The sequence below is a fragment of the Pogona vitticeps genome, chromosome 5 (assembly GCF_051106095.1).
Source record: "Pogona vitticeps strain Pit_001003342236 chromosome 5, PviZW2.1, whole genome shotgun sequence".
In the NCBI taxonomy this organism is placed as follows: domain Eukaryota; kingdom Metazoa; phylum Chordata; class Lepidosauria; order Squamata; family Agamidae; genus Pogona; species Pogona vitticeps.
The window spans coordinates 95118130-95136434 of NC_135787.1; the positions used below are offsets into that span (position 1 = coordinate 95118130).

Below are 18305 nucleotides of genomic sequence, written 5' to 3' on the forward strand. Positions count from 1 at the left end.
TGAAATGTAGGCCATCATACTTTTGACATATCTTGAGAAGAGAGGATTCACTGGAAAAGACAATAATGCTAGGATATGTTGAGGGCAGCGGGGGGGGGGAAAGACCAAATATGAGATGGATTGACTCCATAAAGAAGCCACAGCCTTGAGTTTACAGGAGCTAAAGAGGGCAGTTAAGGACAGGATTAGCTCAGGCTGGGCTACTTCCACAGGTTGGTGCAGCATGAATGATGACGGTCCTGCTCACTACACTACAAGTACTAAGTGGATGGCCTGATTCTGGAGGGGGGGTGTCCTATCAGCCCAGCCACTTGCAGTGGCGATATTCGTATTCACCTCCCCTGAGAGACGGATCCAATTATCCCATCTTTAGACAAGATACAGTGGTGCCTCACATAACGAGTGCACCGTTTAACGACGAATCCGCATAGCGATCTGATTTTTAGATCGCTAATGCGATCGCATTGCGAAGTTTTAATGGGTAAAACATCGCATTGCGATGATAGGTAAGCGTTTCGCTTACCGATCTTTGCATTGCGATTTTTTTTAAACAGCTGATTGGCAGTTCCAAAATGGCCGCTGGGTGCCTAAAATGGCCACTGCAAGTGTTTTTGCGCCCTGCCCTCGCTTACCAAGGGCGCGAAAATGGCGGCGCTATGGAGGAACTTCGCTCAATGGTGGGTTTGGGAGCCATAGGAACGCATTAAATGAAGTTTATGCGTTCCTATGGCTTTTTCGGTTATGTTTAGCGATGCTTCAGCATAGCGACAATTAATCCAGAATGGATTAACGTCGCTATGCGGGGCACCACTGTACTTTGGAGCTCACTCATTTATAGAATTTTCAAAAGTAAGAGGCAACTTGTTGGCATGTAACAATGACATAATTTACAGTTTTCATGGTTTTAACAATTCTCAGAAAATTACTAGTATTTTTTAAAAATCAAATTAGCATATTGATAAATACAGTGGTACCTCGACTTGAGGATGTCCCTACATAAGAACGATTCAAGTTAAGAATGGCTTTGTTTGCAAAAAGTTGCTTCGACTTGAGAACAGAGCCTTGACTTAAGAACAATTTTTAAAAAAAATATGAAAAAAAACCCTTTCCTGCCCTTTTTTGACCTAAGTTCACCTTAGGTCAAAAGAAGAAAAAATTAAAAAAATTCCCCCCCTAGTGGTAGATATGGATTAACCAGCTTTGCATTAGTTCCTATGGGAACTAATGCTTCGACTTAACAGTGCCTTGATTTAAGGACGAAAAACAGCAGATACGGATTAAATGGTTTTCAGTGCATTCCTATGGGAAATGGTGCTTTGACTTAAGAACGTTTTGACTTAAGAACACAGTCCCAATACGGATTAAGTTCTTAAGTCGAGGTACCACTGTACTTTACTAATTACCTTGCAATGGACTTGAACTGTGTTGCAGTGAACCTTGCAATCAGGGAATGAAGTTGATCCTGAACAATAAAACAATCCACAGTACTTTTTTTTTTTCAAATGAAACGGAACCAGCACCAAATCCTCCTGCTCAGCCACCCAACATTCAGGTTACCAGTTCCCTCATTAGATTTTGTTCTGGTATAGTGGTTTTAACCATGAGACATGAGAATGAAAGAGCCATTATAAGGGATATACTTTTATTTCATATAATGTAAATAGCTAGGGTTACTGAAGGATCTAATCATGTTCATATCTCCTTTTTTAAAAAAAACCCTATGTAGATTTTTATCCAGTACACATTAATTTTATCAAAAATTATGCAAATCTTAATCAGTTAACTCAAAAATTCAATGACAGATGCATGATGATTCTACACACTGTTCTGGTCCTCTTCCATCACTGCTTGCTTCTTCAGTTATTTACATGTCCCTGAATGTAAAGTGAAATACTGTTCAATACTTCCTGTACAATTTCATGCATGCTTAATAGTGCTCGTAAATGACATTTATTCCCCAAAAGAGGAAAGGTGATTTGAGGCGGAGGCAAGGGCAGGACAGGCATCTCTCAGACTGGTGTAATTTCCCATCAGTGTCTCTCAACAAACAGGCCTTTTTAGATCCATTGATCTGATCTACTCCATTTTGCGGTCAGTATGATTTATGTGAATCAAAAAGAACCACTGACTAAACTTTAACTGGTAACAACTAGAATGGAAGTAAAACAGTCTCAGCCACAGATGGATGTACGTAAAAGTAAGGAAAGTACTGTATTCCTTCATGCAATCCCAACTTTTGGTCATTAAAGGTTTTGCATAAAGCTTTAACTGTTATGCCATTTCCCCTCAACCTAGGATTTACTAATGTTTTCCACCTCAGCTCCTATCAATCTGAGCCAGCGTGATCAATGGGAAAAAATGCTGGGCATTGTAGTCCAGACTATGTGAAGAGTACTACATGGGGGGGGGTAGGTGCTGGATCAAAGTAGAAGCCTTGACAACATTTAACTCCTTCTCAAATTAATAGTAAAATGAATAGAATTGTGTGTAGTCAAGACAATCCCAATTTTTGGTGCCCATGCCAGGATTCTGTAGGTATAAAGTACTCAGAAATGGTTTACCAGTCCCTTCAACTGGTGATGCATTTTGTGCAGTTTGTCCTTGTTCTCTTAGTTTTATTTTTAAAAACCTCTATGCATATTTTCATCCAGTAGACATAGGCCAGTTCTTCTTCCTAGAGGCAGAGATGGGGGATTCAACTCCCAGCCATTGGCTCCATGCTCCAACTCCCTGACTCAGCTATCCTGTCAGGAAATGCGTTTGGTACTCAGAAGAGCATTTCCTGAACAAATCTAGATGAGCATTTGAAGACAGAGCAGCATATTTAAATCTGAAAATTCACCCTTAAAATATTTAAACATTTTTAGCATAATTTAGGGCTATGAGCAGAATGAATAGTACAGTATATATGTATACCACAGTATTCTGAAGCAGTTTCATCAAGGGTCAACCAGTAGAGACAGGGATCAGTACTTCAAAGTCAGGGAGCAGCCTTAATCTCCTGCTATTCTATGTTCCTGTTTTGGTGGGTAGTGATTTGGATTTTAAAAATGTATAGATGAGTATGCAAGACTACATTTGAGTTAGAAATAAGAAGTGCAAATTTCCTCCACTGTGTTCATACAGCTATTCCAATTTAGAACTGAAGCTAGGCCTTTTAAGTAAAAAAAAATTAAGTCTTATCATCAGACTTCAAGCACAGAATTGTTTTTCTGTTCCAGTGTGCATATTTGTAAAAGGTACTAGTGTCTTCCCTCAAGGCAACAGGTAAAGCAAAGGTGTCATTTTGAGGATGTTCACTACTATAGCATACAAAAAGCCATAACTTAAGAAGCTACCTTCTTCGATGATCATGCTAGGAGAGGAAAATGTCAACGTTCTTGCAGGATTTCCCTTAAATTTCACTTTACTGAACAGTCTATGACTTAAATTATGTGTAGAGATAATATACTAAACAGCAAATGGAACAAAAACAGACGAACATGGAAGCCTGCTGCAAGTTTCTCTTATTACTGTACCTCTAGAAGTGAAAGTGATAAAATTGGAGGCTCCACATATTTAAGACTGATGAATGCTAGCTCACCTTGAACAGCTAGCTCTGTATTAGATACTACAGTACATGTTTCAAAGAGCATACAGGTAAAACAGATTTGATAGTTCATATTTCACAGACATAAGGAATGGCTTTTCTACAAATGTCACACAAATGTTTTTCTGTTTTTCTTTTCCTGGCACTGCAAATATTTAATTCTCTTAAGCCAACTTTCCTTTTCAAATGGATATTAACTACTGTCCCCATTATCTCATTTTGGAGTGTGTCTGCTGCTTCCACCAGAAAAGAAAACACAGCATTTTACAGTGTGCACAGATTCCTTTCTGGAGTTGCAATTGTTAATTTGCTAATACTGGTTACAATTATAGCAATGTGTGTCACTCAGTGATGAGGCACACAGTTATTTTAGTCCTCTGAAGTGTAGCTCCCTCACTTTGCAATGACAAAATTTAGCCATTTTGTATAAAATGACTTTATTTTAATGCATATAGTTTTCACACTGAGGAAACTAGGAGGAAATTAATCTGTGCTGCACTGAGTTCAGTTGTAAATGGAAGGTAATATAAGAACATCCACAAAAAAAAATATTATCTTTGCATCTTCTTGTTTCATTAAAAGGAGTAATTAACAATCATCACAAAGTTATACCAGCACACTCACATTTTAAATCAAGGAGGAGAAAAATGAAGAATGATAACCTAGTGAGAGTGCTGGGAATGATTTTTAAGAGCCCCATGAGCAGCCATTAATCTTTCATCTCTGGATTCTCTTTACACAATCCTTTCAGAAAGGAAAGAATCTGATCAGTTTCAATAAAGCTCTTTCAGAATAAAAGGAATTAACTGAAGCTTACCTGTATTGGAATGTCATGTTTGTAATTTTTATCTTTATTTCTTCTCCATGGCGAATTTCTCCAGTCATTTCAAAGAGTTTGTTTGCCATTTTCTCATAAACTTTGGCATTCCTTTTAGTTTGTTTCAGTTCATCAAAAAATTCTTCCCAAACCAGCATTAAACCTCTCATTTCTGCATCAGTCCAATTCCTAGCCCTTCTGTGCTTCTCAGTCTGAGCAGAAACAATATAACTGGGGATTTCTGCTGCAGCCATTGCTGACTGACCTGAAAGGGTTTTTAAAAGAGAACACTTAATGTAGATTTTAGTTTTTAGTTTAGGATTTTGCAGTGCAATGCATGCATATGAAGCTACAGGATTTGAATGACAACAGAACACATGAAACCTCTTTGCAACAGCTTGAAGCTTGAGTGCACAAAATGGGGCCTACATCTGACAGGCAGGAATTTAGTTAAAAGCTTTTAAACAGAGAAACGTCATTTTGATGTCACGTTTCCATAGCAACAGAGCAACTGCATAAGCTACAACAACAAAAACCTTTTAACTGAAAGCAAAAGAATCAGGACAAAGTTGACAGGCCATCAATATTAAAGCTTTTAAACACTTTAGGTTTAACAAAAACAACAACAAAAAAGATCTATGCAGCCTTTGAGAAGCCACTTTTAAGTTTCCACTTCTTTTTTTATATTTTTCTTACCTTTTAGGCAATCTGCTGCAGGCAGGGGGTCATGGCTGTCTGAATAAGCTTTTAAGTTGTGCCCTGACAGACTCGCTAGGAGGTGGCAAAGACTGAGGCCATGTACACAAAAAAGACCCCTTTTTAACAATTGCCTCTAAAACATTTCACATACCTTTGCAGAAAGCATGGTTAACCTCTGAAATACACCAGCAGTAGAAAAGAAAACAGTTAAGCCACTAAACGATGCTGGCTTCACATTTCAGGAACATACGTCCATGACTGTGTGTTTACATATATGTGCATGTGTGTGAGAGAGAGAGAGAGCCAGAGGCCCTACTGGGCTCCAAGATGCTTTCTGCTGCTAAGCATACTCCTCTGCCCATGCTGTCAGCATGAATTTGCCTTTTGTTAGGTTCATATTACCACATATGTATTTGCTCTATGAACAATTTGGATGCTGTTGGGAGTCTTATTCGGCTATGTGCCGCTTCCTCAGGACTGCAGCTGAGGCATTTTAAACCTGCCTTGTGATGAACTCATAAAGATTATTTATTGTGTTAAAGGGGGTGGGAAGAGGGGGATGGCATGAGGATTAAAAACTGTAAATACATTGCTCTATTTCCATGGCAGTTTCCTTCACAGAAGGCCAGTTTCTGCAGACTGCTAGGATGGCAAAACACCGTTTAATCTTCCTGACACACCATGCCAATAGCATGTGTTATGCAAAACAGGACTCAATTCTGTCATTATGATCCAGGCAATATATCTTTCAAAGCTGATAGTGGCCAAAGCATTAATTCTAGTATACTCGAAATGTATCTACTGCTTTGATTTTACAAGAAATCCTAAACAGAAAGAGGTATCTGGCAGTGTTTTCTTTTTTTGACGTGCGGTAATAGTGTAAGTGGCAGTAGTCGTTGATTCCCCCCCCCCCAGAGATTGATGGTGAGCAGGAGTTAATATGTCCAGCAGATTGTTAATCCCTGGGAAATGTTCTCAGTCTATACTTAAGTATCCTCTGAACTAATTACATTCTTAGTCTGAAGAACTGTTAAAAATATCAGAACCTTAAAAAAAGGTGTGTGTGTGGGGAAGAGATCACAATATATCTCTTTCAAGGCTATAAACATAGACCTTCTTTCCTGGCTGGTATCCATCCATTTTAAAGAATTTTTCATCTCAGTGCAGCATTTTTATGAAAGATAGTCAGAATTAAATTTTGCTAAATAAAGAGATTAACTGACATTCAACTAGAACAACAAAACAACAAGTAGAAACTCTGTTATTGAGTCACAGGTTCCTACAGGAGATCTGGCATTCAACCAAGAAGTGCTTTTTGAAAGAATGACTGAAGCCCTGTGTAGAAAATCACCCCTTTAAGCAGAGTGTATGCTGGCAGGGGACATCTCTGAGAGACTCAGTTAAGAGGCATCATGTGACTGGGAGACAGATGGCGATGTGGATGAGGATTAACTGTCAGCAGGTTCTTCTTTTCATTTTGTGAGCGAGTTTCAGACTTTCTTGGTGTTGCCTCAGGCCACACCATTGATAAATAATTGTAACTGTGACTGGCTAGCAAACTTTGGGAATGGAGATCAGGAATTGTTTTCAGAAAATAAGTCCTCTGCCCGCTTTACACTTTTTTCTCTAGAGTGGCCCTCCAACAAAACATTTCTGTAACAAAAATAAAAATTTAGAAAGGCTTTATTATGACCACCTATTCTTTAAATTTAGACAAATTCGTATGGACAGCAACATGGCTGGAAACCCTGTATCTCACTGAGAGGTTTGTATACATTATTTCCACTTTGAAATGCTTGCTATGGATGTTACTTATGGAGTAACACCTATGGAAAAATATAATATTCAGCAATTTTGTACTTTCCCAGGCATTGAATTCAAACCTTTGGACTGAGATGAAAGACAGCACCAGGGGACAGCTGGTAAATTTTAAATACATCAAATTATTTAAAACATGCAAGGAAAACATTAAGAAAAGCAGCAGACTTCAGAAGCAAGGAGAGGGGGGGATAACAACTTTGAAACAGCTTTCCCAAAACTAAACCTCAGATCATCACGTTCCTCTGCACTGCTTCTAGTTAAGTTACTGCCAGGTAAAAATTATCAGCTGTCTCTGCTCCCATGTCTAAATTCTATCTGAAATAGCTTCTAGTGTTCTCTTTGTCCCTTCTTCACATGATAATAGTTGTTGCATTTTGGAGGCTCAAGAGAAAAACACAGTTGGCTTATTTGGATCCTGCAGAACCAGTGGCAGCCCACCAAATTTGCCATGGCCACCAGAATAGCAGCTAAAGTTTGGGTGGATGTTCAATATTTCAGTGACATGACTCTGTATAGTGATGTAAAACACAATGGAGGAGGTGTGGTTCTGTAGCAGTAAATTCAGAAGACTGTTTTGCCTGGAGGGGTTGAGATTTTAGAGTGGGGAGAAAAGCAGTTACATCATTAACAGTGCTGCCAGTTTTCCGTATTGGCAAACAGGCTACATAGCAAGAACTGCAAAAATAGTTTTGAGGCCCTTGTAGCCCACATGCCACATGCTCTACACCCTGATCTAGGGAAAGGAATAAGACATGATAATAAGATATTAAAGGGGTAAACTGGCATTTAAAATGTGGTGTAGTGCAGTGGTCTCCAATCTTGGGCCTCCAGATGTTCTTGGACTTCAACTCCCAGAAATCTTGGCCAGCAGAGGTGGTGGTGAAGGCTTCTGGGAGTTGCAGTCTAAGAACATCTGGAGGCCCAAGGTTGGGGACCACTGGTGTAGTGGATAGAGTGATGGAGTAGGACTCTGGAGAACAGGGTTGAAACCCCTGCTCAGCCATGGAAACTGATTGGGGAGGTGGAACTGGTAAAAACACTCCTTAAATATTGCACTTACCTTGAAATCCCTATTAGGGTCTCCATAAGTTGATTCTGACTTGGTGGCACAGAACACACAGACTAGTGATAAGATATATTCTGTTTATTTGCCAGCTGGTTTCTAACAGTGACAACTCTGTCTACAAATCACAGATAAAACCAGACTTGTAAAAAAGCAAGACAAGCTTGGAATAAAGATTTAGAACAACTATTTACTTTATTCACTATTTTTATATGTCAACTTTATGCCAGTGAATCCAACCAAGCTGATATGTTGCAATTTAATAGGTGGCATACATACAAATGGAAAAAGAAAAAAAATGTAATATATGTAAGAAAGACAACAGTAACTAAACTGAAGAAATGCTTTTTACACACTGCTAGATAATTGGCCAATTATTGGGAGGGGGTGCCTATTGATCAGGCCTGACCTTAGGTGAACTGGATAGTAGTTGTTGTCTGAGGTGCTGAGCTGAGGTGGAGGAAGTGAACCTCAGCTGAACAGAACACCAAACTGAAAGGGGTGTCACCGGAGCCAGATTTAGACTTTGGGGGGCCCGGGCCACTAGAGCTTCAGAGACGCCTCCATACACGGCAAATCACCCAGTTTACACATTCAAGACCATTTTTTTGCATGTCATTGGAACTTATACATATATAGAAAGGTTAAATGAATTATATATCTGAAGTAAATACATATATACATTTCAATACATGCTATCAAAACTCCAGATAGATTTTTAGATAAGACAAATTACAAAGAACATAGGTTTGCTGCTATGTACTCTTTAGTTTCTGTTTTACACAACTAAATTAAACTCTAAACCTGGCAGTGCAAAAGTTTTAAGTTCATCCAAGGTAAGTACAGTAAGTTTTACTAGCTTACAGCTATATGCATCTCACTAGAATATCTACAAAAAGCCTTTCTTTCTACAGTTAGCATCTGAAAAACCTTTAATCAACTCCTCAAACTATATTTTCTTTAGAATACTGCTCTCTGCTTGTACATCCAGTAGGCACAGACCACTTGGTCCTGAGCTTGGCAAAGCCTGCAAGCTGGAGAAATGTATCTATGAACACCTTACTGAAATCAAGGGGGAAAGCAATGATAGTTTTCTCAGCTTCAGTTCTTATCTCTGTATCAGGTAAACAGCATAAGTTGACTATGACTTTGAAACTGTCATACACGAATTGGTATGATATCCTGAGTTTTTGTAAGGCAAGAAACAACTGATCCAATATAACATTGAAGATCCCACATCTGAGGGACCTTCCTCATGAGGAAAGGACAAATTCTTCTGAGACTGAGGTTGGATTCATATTGCAACATTTGTTTCTCTTTCTTGGTCTCCCTGTAATTGCTTTGTAGTCTGTGTTGCCACAAAGGTTCCTCACATCCAATTCCAACTCTTCATACCTATCCCAAAGTGATTTCAGAAATTTATCTAGAGAATAAATTAGGTCCACCACTTTCTTCAGGTCAACTTCAACTCCTTGAATAGCTCTTTGTGTACTGTTGAACCATTCAAGAATCAAGTTCCAAATCTTGGCCATCAGAGCAGTTTTAAGACAATCTATATTATCTGTTAATATCTGAATTTCATGCCTTGCTTCAGGTGCTTGCTCCAAATTTACTATATCTGAGGGCACTTTGAATGCAGTTGTATCCATCTACAAAGGCTTCAGTAGCATCATTTCTTGCGGATCAGTGAGTGTCTGACAGGGACTTCAGAGTTAGTGCTCTTTTCTTCCCTCCAAATATTTCATTAGATTTGCCTATCTGTGAGTAGATGCACAAAAAAGGGAATATAACCTTTGTATGAAGCCAAAATAACTAACAGCTTCAACACAGCAAGAGGCAGCAAACTGTTCAACAAGATTAAGTGAATGAGCAGCACAGGGAATTAAATCTAATGCTGGGTTCCTGTTCTTATGTCTGGCTTGCATTCCTGTAGTGACTGGACATATTGCTTGCATTGTTGTAGGACTGCCATCTGCATTCTTCAAAATTAATACCTTCTTTTTCTACAAATTCTAGAACAGCTGCAGCCAGAATTTCAGCCTTGTGAGATGGCTGATGTCTACAACATATTGGATAATGACTGTTAGCTAGTCAACATGAGCCAGGTCTGGTGTTGAATCCATGGAAACTGAGAAGTACTTGGCAGTTTTCAGTTCTGCCGCAACATAATTCTTAACATATTCTACCAAGCCTTATGAAGAAAGGCTGAAAGAACTGGGCATGTTTAGCCTTGAGAAAACAAGACTTGAGAAAAGAAGTTGGAATGGGCCTGCAAGGCCATCAAGTCGAACCCCCTGCTCAATGCAGGAATACAATCAAAGCAGATCTGCCAGATGATTATCTAAGTTTTTCTTGAATGCCTCCAGTGTTGGAGCACTCATCAGTTCTCGAGGTAACTGGTTTCACTGTCGTACTGCGCTAACAGTTAGGAGGTTTTTCTTGATATTCAACTGAAATATGGCTTCCTTTAACTTGAGCCCATTGTTGCGTGTCTTGCACTCTGGGATGATTGAGAACAGATCTTGCCCCTCCTCTTTATGACAGTCTTTCAAATATTTGAAAAGTGCTATATCACCACTCAGTCTTCTATGTATATGTATATGTATATGCATATATGTACGTATTTGTGTGTGTATATATGTGTGTGTATGTATATATGTGTGTGTGTGTGCATGTGTGTGTACACACACACACACACACACACACACACATTTGTTGTTGTTTAGTTGTTAAGCCGTGTCCAACTCTTCGTGACCCCATGGAACAAAGCACGCCAGGCCCTCCTGTCTTCCACTGCCTCCTGGAATTTGCTCAAATTTATGTTGGTAGCTTCGATGACACTGTCCAACCATCTCATCCTCTGTCATTCCCTTCTCCCCTTGCCTTCACACTTTCCCAACATCAGGGTCTTTTCCAGGGAGTCTTCTCCTCTCGTGAAAGTACTGGAGCCTCAGCTTCAGGATCTGTCCTTTCATTGAGCACTCATGGTTGATTTCCTTTAGAACGGATAGGTTTGTTCTCCTTGCAGTCCAGGGGACTCTCAAGAGCTTCCTCCAGCACCACGATTCAAAAGCGTCAATTCTTCAACGGTCAGCCTTCTTTATGGTCCAGCTTTCATTTCCATACATTGCTACTGGAAAAACCATAGCTTTGACAGACAGACAGACAGACAGACAGACAGACAGACAGACAGATATAGATAGATAGATAGATAGATAGATAGATAGATAGAGAGAGAGAGAGAGAGAGAGAGAGAGATTAATTAAAGCTGAGGTAGTAGGTACTGGCTGACCCATAGTGGGTCTCGGGCATTGCCACTGGTTCTGATGGACTTTAGCAGCAGAGGCTCGGCTCGGGCCTCCAGGATCAGCTGTTGGGCGCGAGCATTTTATTTCAAATTTGTCCTACACGCACAGCAGCCTGATGTGACACCCAGATGTGATCCAGACAGAGCTTCCCCAGTGTGCAGATAAGGGCAGAAGATTTTCAACCCCTGCGACACCTGAACCAGCAACCATAAGATGAGGCAGATTAGATCTGCCCTGACAGGTGTTATGCCAGAGACGAATCAAGTATGCTGATGACTTTGTCAGGTGAGTCAGTCGTTGCACTGGGCACTTATTCATCAATCCCCACTTGACCTTGGGCTGGCAGTGGAAAATTCAACTCCACAGTCTACACACCATACGGCATACAGAGTGGTAGGCCTCTCAACACTACATGGACATGCTCCAGTCCGCAGTTCGGTGGATGGGGCACAACATATCCTCAATTTACGCTACCAGCCCAGTTTAACACGTCAGCTGGTGCAAGGGTGTGGCCTTACCCATCGGTTCCTGACACAGGATACAACACTGTGCCTTTGCGAGCGTTGCCATATGGCGATTACTTGAAGCCCATGGGCGACCATCTAATCCTGGCAACGCAAGAAAAGATATGGAAGGGCAAATATGTGGATGTATTTCAATTACTGAATACAGGTGTAGAGAAGAAGTATCTCGACAAGGAGGATGAGAAAGAGGAGAGGTGTAGGAGAAAGAAACCCAATAGGACATGTCTAATTGGCTACCCGGGTTTCTGATTTACGCTGGGGTGATTGTCAAGGCTCAGCCATGGAGAGCTCAATCCCTCTTTCAGTTCCTGGATTAAATTTATAGGGTTTATGTCAATTTTGCTATGGAGGTGTGGCTTCATTATGATGAATCATTCCGTATGTGGAGCACTATTCACCCAAATCTTCATTGGGATGAGCCCCTGATGGGTCTGTGGCTCTAGCACATGACCCCAGCCAGACCCAATTTTGGAGATAGGTTCGATAGCAGACACCTGAATAGGAAAGTTGCCCTTGGACAGAATCCCCACATCGGAGTGAGGCAGGTGGTGCAACCCCACCTACTCTGTTGGAAGTACAATTCCAAAGGCTCTTGCACCAAGAAACCATGCTGCTTCAGGCATGAATGTTCGGCTTGTGGAGGTCAACACCCAAGTACATCATGTTTTAGGGTCAGGGCCCAATGACAGAACAAGGGCACAGGAGGAGGTTAAAAACCCAGCAGTGGCAGGGGTACCCCTGGAAAAGGGACCCAGTCCAATTAAGTTTACAGTTTTGGAAGTGTGGTTAAGTTCTTACCCCCACAGATATCTATATCTATATCTATATATCTATATATCTATATATCTATCTCTATCTCTATCTCTATCTCTATCTCTATCTATCATCTATCTATCTATCTATCTATCTATCTATCTATCTATCTATCTATCTATCTATCTATCTATCTATCTATCTATCTATCTATCTATCTATCTATCTATCTATCTATCTATCTATCTATCTCTATCTATATATGCTTGTTAAAATTGGATGAGATTTTCAGATATATTGACATAGCAGCTCATTAGGCCTGCCATATTTAAGATGAACAGGTTCATGGTTTCTCATGCTATTTAAATATAGTAAGTCTGGGAAAGAAAAATGACTGTCAACTGCAGACTGAGTCATTCTGCTTGACAAATGATGATGATGGAGAAAAATGAAGAAAGGAATGCTGGAATGCTGGACAGTCTGGGGGTGTGACAACACAGCAAGGGAAATGCAAATTCACACACATTCACTTGCTATTAAGTTGCATTGGGGAGTTTGAGAGTCCCTTCAGTTTAAGTAGACACACAGAGAGAGAGGCCACGGAGAGATCTGGTTTACCTGTAGGAAACACAGCTTAAAGCAACTGCCATAACAAGGCTTTTCTCCTCTGATAATACAGTGGGGTCTCTACTTAAGAACTTAATCCGTATTGGAAGGTGGTTCTCAAGTTGAAAAGTTCTTATGTTGAATCTGCATTTCCCATAGGAATGCATTGAAAACCATTTAATTCGTATCTGCTCTTTTCCGTCCATAGAAACTACAGTGGAACCTCTACTTCAGAATTTAATCCGTTTTGGAATGGTGTTCTTAAGTTGAAACGTTCTTAAGTTGAAGCAAAATTTCCCATAGGAATGGACTGAAAACCAATTAATCCGTTCTGGCTATTTTTTTTTTGTTTTGTTGTTGTTATGTAGAGGTGCGTTCGTACATTGAAGCATTAGTTCCCATAGGAACTAATGCAAAGCTGGTTAATACGTACTCTACCACTAGGGGGAGAATTTTTTTTTTAACCTAAGATGACCTAAGGTCAAAAAAAGAGCAGGAAAGGTTTTTTTTCCTGTTCTTATCTTGGATTTCTGTTCTCAAGTAGAAGCAAAATTTAGCAAATTGAGGTGTTCTTAAGTTGGATTGTTCTTAAGTAGGGACGTTCTTAAGTAAAGACCCCACTGTATATAGTATTTATTTTTTTATTGTATTTATATCTCACCCATCTGGTCAATTGGCCACTCTGGGTGGCTAACAACACTTAAAAATAAGACAATTTAAATATAACAGCAATATACAACATTGGTAATCAATTATTCAAGATAAAAAAAATCAAATCAAATAGTGGCTGGAGGGAAGGTTTTCAATTGGCTTTTGAAAATACCCAGCAAAGGGGCCATATGGATCTCAGGAAGGAGTTTATTCCAAAGGTGAAGAGCCACTGCCGAGAAGGCCCAGTTTCTTGTTTTTTCCTTCCGGGCCTCCCTCAGTGTTAGGCTCCTCAACCTCACCTCCTGATTAGATTGAGTGATACGGGTAGATTTTGGTGGGAGTAGGCGTTCAGCCAAATATAGAGGATCTAAACTGTTTAGGGCTTTGTATGTAAGCATTAGAACTTTGAAATCAATGCGGAATCGAACAGGCAGCCAATGCAAAGCGGCCAGAGTGGGACAGATATGATGGTATTTTCTCACCCCACTAAGGAGTCTGGCTGCCACATTCTGCACCATTTGAAGCTTCCACATCAACCTCAAAGGTAGCCCCACGTAGAGCGCTTTACAGTGGTCTAATCTTGAGATTATAAGCGCATGTACCAAAGTGGTGAGTACCCAAACATCAAGATAGGGACGCAGCTGGGCAATCTGCCAAAGATGGAAATAGGCAGAACAGACCACTGATGGATCCCCAAGCTGCGAACCTCACTCTTTGCAGTGAAAGTCACTCCCCCAAATGAGAGGGAGTTTTCCAAACTGCTGATGGTGGGGCCACCCATCCTCAGGACCTCCGTCTTGTCTGGGTTCAACCTCAGCCCATTGTCCTGCATCCATTGCAATACAGCCTCTAAGCAGCGCTGAAGGGACAGAACGGCATCCTCTGCAGTTGGTGAAAAGGAGATGTAGAGCTGGGTGCATCAGTGTACTGATGGCACGATGATCCATACCCCCTGATGACCCCTCCCAGCGGCCTCATGTAGATATTAAACAGCATTGGGGAGATAATTGAGCCCTGCGGCACCCCACAGTTGAGGATCCATGGGGCCAAGACCCTCTCCCCAAGCTGGACTCTCTGAGGATGGTCCTCCAAGAAGGATCGGAGCCAGGCAAGCCACCATTTCCCAACTCAGAGAGCCTCCTGAGGAGGATACCATGGTCGATGGTATCAAAGATGGCCAAGATATTGAGGATGACCAACACAGATGTTTTACCCTTGTCAGCCTCCCTCAATAAGTCATCATACAGGGTGACCAATGCCATTTCTGTACCATGGCGCAGCCTGAAACCCGACTGGAATGGATCCAGGGCATTTGTTTCATCCAAATGGGCCTGAAGCTGATCGGCCACCACCCTCTCAACCACTCTGCTAATAAAAGAAATGTTGGCAACGGGCCTATAATTGCCAATTTCGTCCACCGCCACACTAGGTTTCTTCCTTATGGGCCTAATGAGTGTCTCCTTGAGGGCAAGAGGTACCCATTAATTATTGCTGTGGCCCATTCAATTGTTACAGGCCTGGCTGCTTTGATTAGCCAGGTCGGTCAAGGGTCAAGGGATGAGGTGGTGGCCCGACAGCAATCAAACGCTTTGTACACAATATCTGGTGTCACAGGTTGAAAGAGATCAAGTCTCACTGGGCAAGGTGGAGTGCTGGACATCTCTGCTCGACTCACTGTATCCAAAAAAGGCCTCCACTTTAGATTTTTAAAATGCTGCAAATTGGTCTGGTGAAATACTAGAGGGAGGCCCATCACTTTGATCAATTTCACTATATGGAAAAGCTCTGTCTGCTGATTTGAAGCTTCGCTTATCCGGTTAGTGAGATGTGTACAACTAGCAGCCTTTACATTGGCATGGTAAAGGCTAGTTGCGACCCTGACAGCTATCCAATTATAATCCATTGGGTTCCTCCTCCACTTGCGCTCTAGCCTTCTCCTAAGTTGCTTCATCGCTCGTAGGTCCTGATTAAACCAGGGCTCAGTCCGAGCTCTGTGTTGCAGAGGGCGTTTAGGAGCAATCATGTCTACAGCCCTGGTGGCGGTGGTAAACCAGCCATCAACCAGAGCTTTGACAGGAGCACCAGCCAGGTCAGCCAAAATCCCTCTCATGGAATCCTAGAATCCTATAGGATCCAGTAGCCTTTGAGGGTGGACCATGGAAATAGGCCCATGCTCCCTGCGAGTGGGGAGAACACTGACAGATTATATTTTATTAGGTGGTGATCTGACCATGACAAGGGAACCGACACAAGGTCAATCACCATCAGACCATGCTCACCCCAAATGGTGGAAAAAAACAGGTCTAGCATATGGCCACCCATGTGGATGGGGCGATTGATGTGTTGGGACATGTTCAAGGAAGCCATGGTTTCCAAGAACTCAAGAGCTGGCCCAGAGATCCCTGCCTCCGCGTGTATGTTGAAGTCACCCAAGACCAATAGCCTCAGGGACCCCAGCAATGCCGCGGAGACAAAGTCTGCCAGCTCTGGTAAGGAAATGGCTAGGTAACCCAACAAGATCCCAATACAATCCCTGGCCCCTATCGACATGTGGAGGGCCTCCACTGTGGAGTGCTTAGTAACCTCCAAGGTGTTTTTATATAAAATGGCTACTCCTCCCTGCCCCTCCAGTCTCCCCTGGTGTTGGACAGCATAACCAGGTGGACAGACAAGTGCTAGGGGCAGACCCCCCTCTCCGTCTATCCACGTTTTGGTTATGCACGCCAGGTCTGCATCCTCTTCCAGAATAAGATCATGAATAATCTGGAATTTATTAGATACAGACCTGGCATTCAACAACACCAGTTTTAGAGTGGAGGGTTGGCTGAACAGGCTACCTCAACATTGACGGTTGGACATAGTCCCAGATTAGATTGCCTGCCTGCCTGCCTGCCTGCCTGCCTGCCTGCCTGCCTGCCTGCCTGCCTGCCTGCCTGCCTGCCTGCCTGCCTGCCTGCCTGCCTGCCTGCCTGCCTGCCTGCCTGCCTGCCTGCCTTCTGCTTTGCTTCATAAAGTGAAGATGCAAAGAGTGTAGCATGGCTAAGCAATCTAGCACTAAAAAGATGGGGTGGTTGCTTTGGAATGGAAATAATTCACCAGTCTTTCACCTCTTGGCTCAGAAGGATCTGGCAGTTAACTCTCATGGATAGACTGAAAAAAACCCCTGAAGAATATTTAAGAGCTGCATGTCAGCAACACATTCAGCAAAGTTTCACTCTCATGTATTCAGTATGTGAATACAGATAGGAAGCCGCCTGAATAACCATCTTTATTTTTTGAAGGGCACATTTTAGTTACTCGAGGCTTTATCTGCTTTCCATTCACTGTACTGGTTACATCTTCAGTGAGAAATGATGCTTTATTTAATGTGGTTATTGTAAGCAATCAACCACCTCCAAGGAGATACCGGGGATGCTGGAGAATGGAGAGATTCCAAAGTTTAGTCAGTCCTTTAGGAGCTAAGATGAGCCCAAGACTCTCAGCTAGGCCCTGACTAATACTTCTTCCTCAAATCCACCTCCTTTATTAAGAAAAGCAACACACACAGACAAATTCATGAGTTTAGACTCAGGCTAATCTGGGCTCTATATCAGGTAGCAAATACACATGGCCAAATCAGAAAGACTAGTCTGTTCAAGAAACCAATGCATGCAATTCTAAATCATTACTGTTTTATTTAAAAATGGATGGTTCAGAAAAGAATTCAGATTATTGCAAAGTAATTCAGTTAAGAACATTTTCATAACAAGGCAGACAGATCACCCCCACCACTCCAGCTGGAAAAATAAAATAATTAAAAGCATTCTAAGCTAGAATAATGCATAAGCACAGTCATTCTCACATTTCCAGGGATTTCACAGTTCATAGTCCAACAGGTCAGGTAGATTCCAATTGTCCTCCATCAGTCTATGTTGACAAAAAGGCTCCATACCAAAGATATAATCCATTTTGGGAAAAAGCACATGTCTGACCTTTCTCAGTTCAACTCCATCTTTTTTCCAACTCCTTACCAACTTGCTTCTTCTTCCCAGAACTCCTCATAAGGAACACCCCCTCCTGGGTCTTGTTGTCCCACCTAACTTTCTCATGGGAGCTTGAGAGTTGTTATCATGTTTTGTGGCAGAATTATTTTGACTACGAAAGTCTCTGCTCTCTACTCATCTTAGCAACGAGATAACCAGAGAGCGAAGCTTCTCTGAAACAGCATGAAAAACTTTCCTACTACAGAGCAGACTTTAAATCAAGATGGATGCTGTCAAGACAATATTATGACTACAAAACCCATTCTAGCATCTCATAAAAACACAAATCATCACATGCCCCCCCCGATTATCGTTAAAATTCAGAGCAGTTAATTTTAAGAAATCAAGCAAAAGTAACTAAAAAGTAATTCAGAGTAACTGGTTATATCTCAAACTTCAACTACAGATTAACTATAACAATACTGAAACATAACACACTGTTGAATACACTG

At 41.4% G+C, this 18305-nt stretch overlaps 1 protein-coding gene across 1 annotated transcript in view; it reads right to left on the reverse strand.

Moving 5' to 3' along the window:
- Window positions 1–5468, reverse strand: part of MSANTD1 (Myb/SANT DNA binding domain containing 1) — a 33510-nt gene extending 28042 nt beyond the window's left edge. Inside the window, exons 1-2 of the mRNA XM_020815145.3 lie at window positions 5257–5468; window positions 4407–4671 (exon numbers count right to left, since the gene is read on the reverse strand). Of these exons, the coding sequence (XP_020670804.1) occupies window positions 4407–4660 (254 nt within the window). The 5' untranslated portion in view covers window positions 4661–4671; window positions 5257–5468. The remainder of the gene's footprint in view (window positions 1–4406; window positions 4672–5256) is intronic.
- Between the last annotated feature and the right edge of the window lie 12837 nt (window positions 5469–18305).